Source organism: Nannospalax galili, unplaced genomic scaffold, assembly GCF_000622305.1.
Source record: "Nannospalax galili isolate Female #2095 unplaced genomic scaffold, S.galili_v1.0 scaffold484, whole genome shotgun sequence".
Taxonomy (NCBI): domain Eukaryota; kingdom Metazoa; phylum Chordata; class Mammalia; order Rodentia; family Spalacidae; genus Nannospalax; species Nannospalax galili.
This window is the reverse complement of record NW_008350788.1, coordinates 508710-510434: the sequence shown is the minus strand read 5'-3', so window position 1 is coordinate 510434 and position 1725 is coordinate 508710. Positions and strand designations below refer to the sequence as shown.

General features: G+C 44.8%; 1 protein-coding gene across 1 annotated transcript in view; it reads right to left on the bottom strand.

Moving 5' to 3' along the window:
- Positions 1-217: 217 nt before the first annotated feature.
- Positions 218-1725, bottom strand: part of LOC103745968 (intelectin-1a-like) — a 7935-nt gene continuing 6427 nt past the window's right edge. The window contains exon 7 of the mRNA XM_008848023.3: positions 218-477. Within this exon, the coding sequence (XP_008846245.1) occupies positions 325-477 (153 nt within the window). The 3' untranslated portion in view covers positions 218-324. The remainder of the gene's footprint in view (positions 478-1725) is intronic.

Here is a 1725-nt window from a genome sequence, read left to right as displayed (position 1 = left end):
ACAATTTTTTTAATCTAAAACAAAAAATCAAGGAAGTGATAGGATGAAGTGCCTCCTTCCTGCCCTTATTCCTCTGGCCATTTTAGGAGCTACCTAAAAGAACATTACTGTCTACAGATTCCTAGTGTTAATACCTCAAGTCGAATCACCCAGAGCAGAAGACATTCTTTTAAAATCTCCCACTCTGTATAAAAAGAATTCATGAAGATGCCAAGTCTTGAATGAACACCATTTATTTTCCTTTCCTATGTCATTAGCATTCTAAATAAGTTTTTCTACATCTTCAGGAGTTGGGAGAAGTCTGGATCCCATACCACAAAGCTCTCAACGATAGAACAGAAGCACGGCTGCTTCGGTTATCTCTCGGCTGCTGCTGTACCTAGTGTGAGTTCCATATCCATTCCAATCAAAAGCAGAGAAGTCTCCACACTGCCAGGGCTTTCCCTCTGGGAAGTACCCTCCTCCACCGATGCAGTGCTGAGAAACGAGGAAAAGAGAGGAGTAATGAGAAGTCAGCTGGTGTTTTGATTTGGATATGAAGTGGCTTATGTATTGAAGACCTGGTCCCCAGTTAGGGAAGTGTTCGGATCATGAGGTCTCTGCCTGAATTCATTGGTTAATCATTGATGGAGTCACAATTTTGAATTGACTAATAGAAGGGATAGAACTGTGGAAGGCAGGGCCTGCTTAAAGGAAATAGATCACTGAGGAGGGGCATGTTTGTGTGTGTGTGTGTGTGTGTGTGTGTGTGTGTGTATGTGTGTGTGTGTGTGTGCTTGTACATGCATGTTTGCTTTGGAGTGGAGGCCAGAGGACAACCTTTGGGTGTCTGTCCTTGCCTTTCCACACTTTGTTTGAGATGGGCTCTCTTCTTCACCAGTATGTGAGCCAGGTAACTGGCCTTAAGAGCCTCCCATCTCCCCCTAGGGACACATTGGTATTACAGACACTTGCACTACTCCATCCAGCTTTATGCAGGTTTGGGCGATCCAAACTCAGGTTATCAGGTTTGCCCTGAAAGTACTTTTACCCACTGAGCCATCTCCTCAGCCCAGAGAGGCATTTTTTTAAGAAATAAATATTTATTATTTTTATTTTATGTGTATGAGTGTTATGCCTGCATGCAGATTAATGCACCTGTGTCGTGCAATGCCCATAGAGGACAGAAGAGACTGCCGGATCCCCTGAAACTGGAGTTACGGACAGTTGTTAGCTGCCATGTGAGTGCTGGGACATGAACCCGGGTCTTCTGCAAGAACAGTCAGTGTGCTTAACCGCTGAGCCATCTCTCCAGCCCAAGAGGCATGTTTTTGAAGGGTATCTTACCCTGGCCTTTCCTGCCTGCTTTTATCATTGCTTCCTGATCACCATGAGGTCAGAGCTATTGCTCCAATATACCCTTCCTGCATGATGTTTCTGCCTTGCATGGGTCTAAAAGGAATGGAGCCACTAACCATAGACTGAACTCTCTCAAACATGATAAGCCCTTCCACTCTTAAATTGCTTCTCTTGGGTATTTATCACAGAGACAAAAGGTGACTAATGCAGCTGGTGAGCCCAAAGACACCCTTAATAGCAAAATCCATTGGCCTCTTTGGTTGTCATCAGACTCTCCATTGCAAGTGTTGGTCTATTTGTCCCATTAAAACCTCTCTTCTGGGGATGGAGAGATGGCTCAGCAGTTAAGAGCACTGACTGCTCTTGCAGAGGACCCGGGTTTGATTC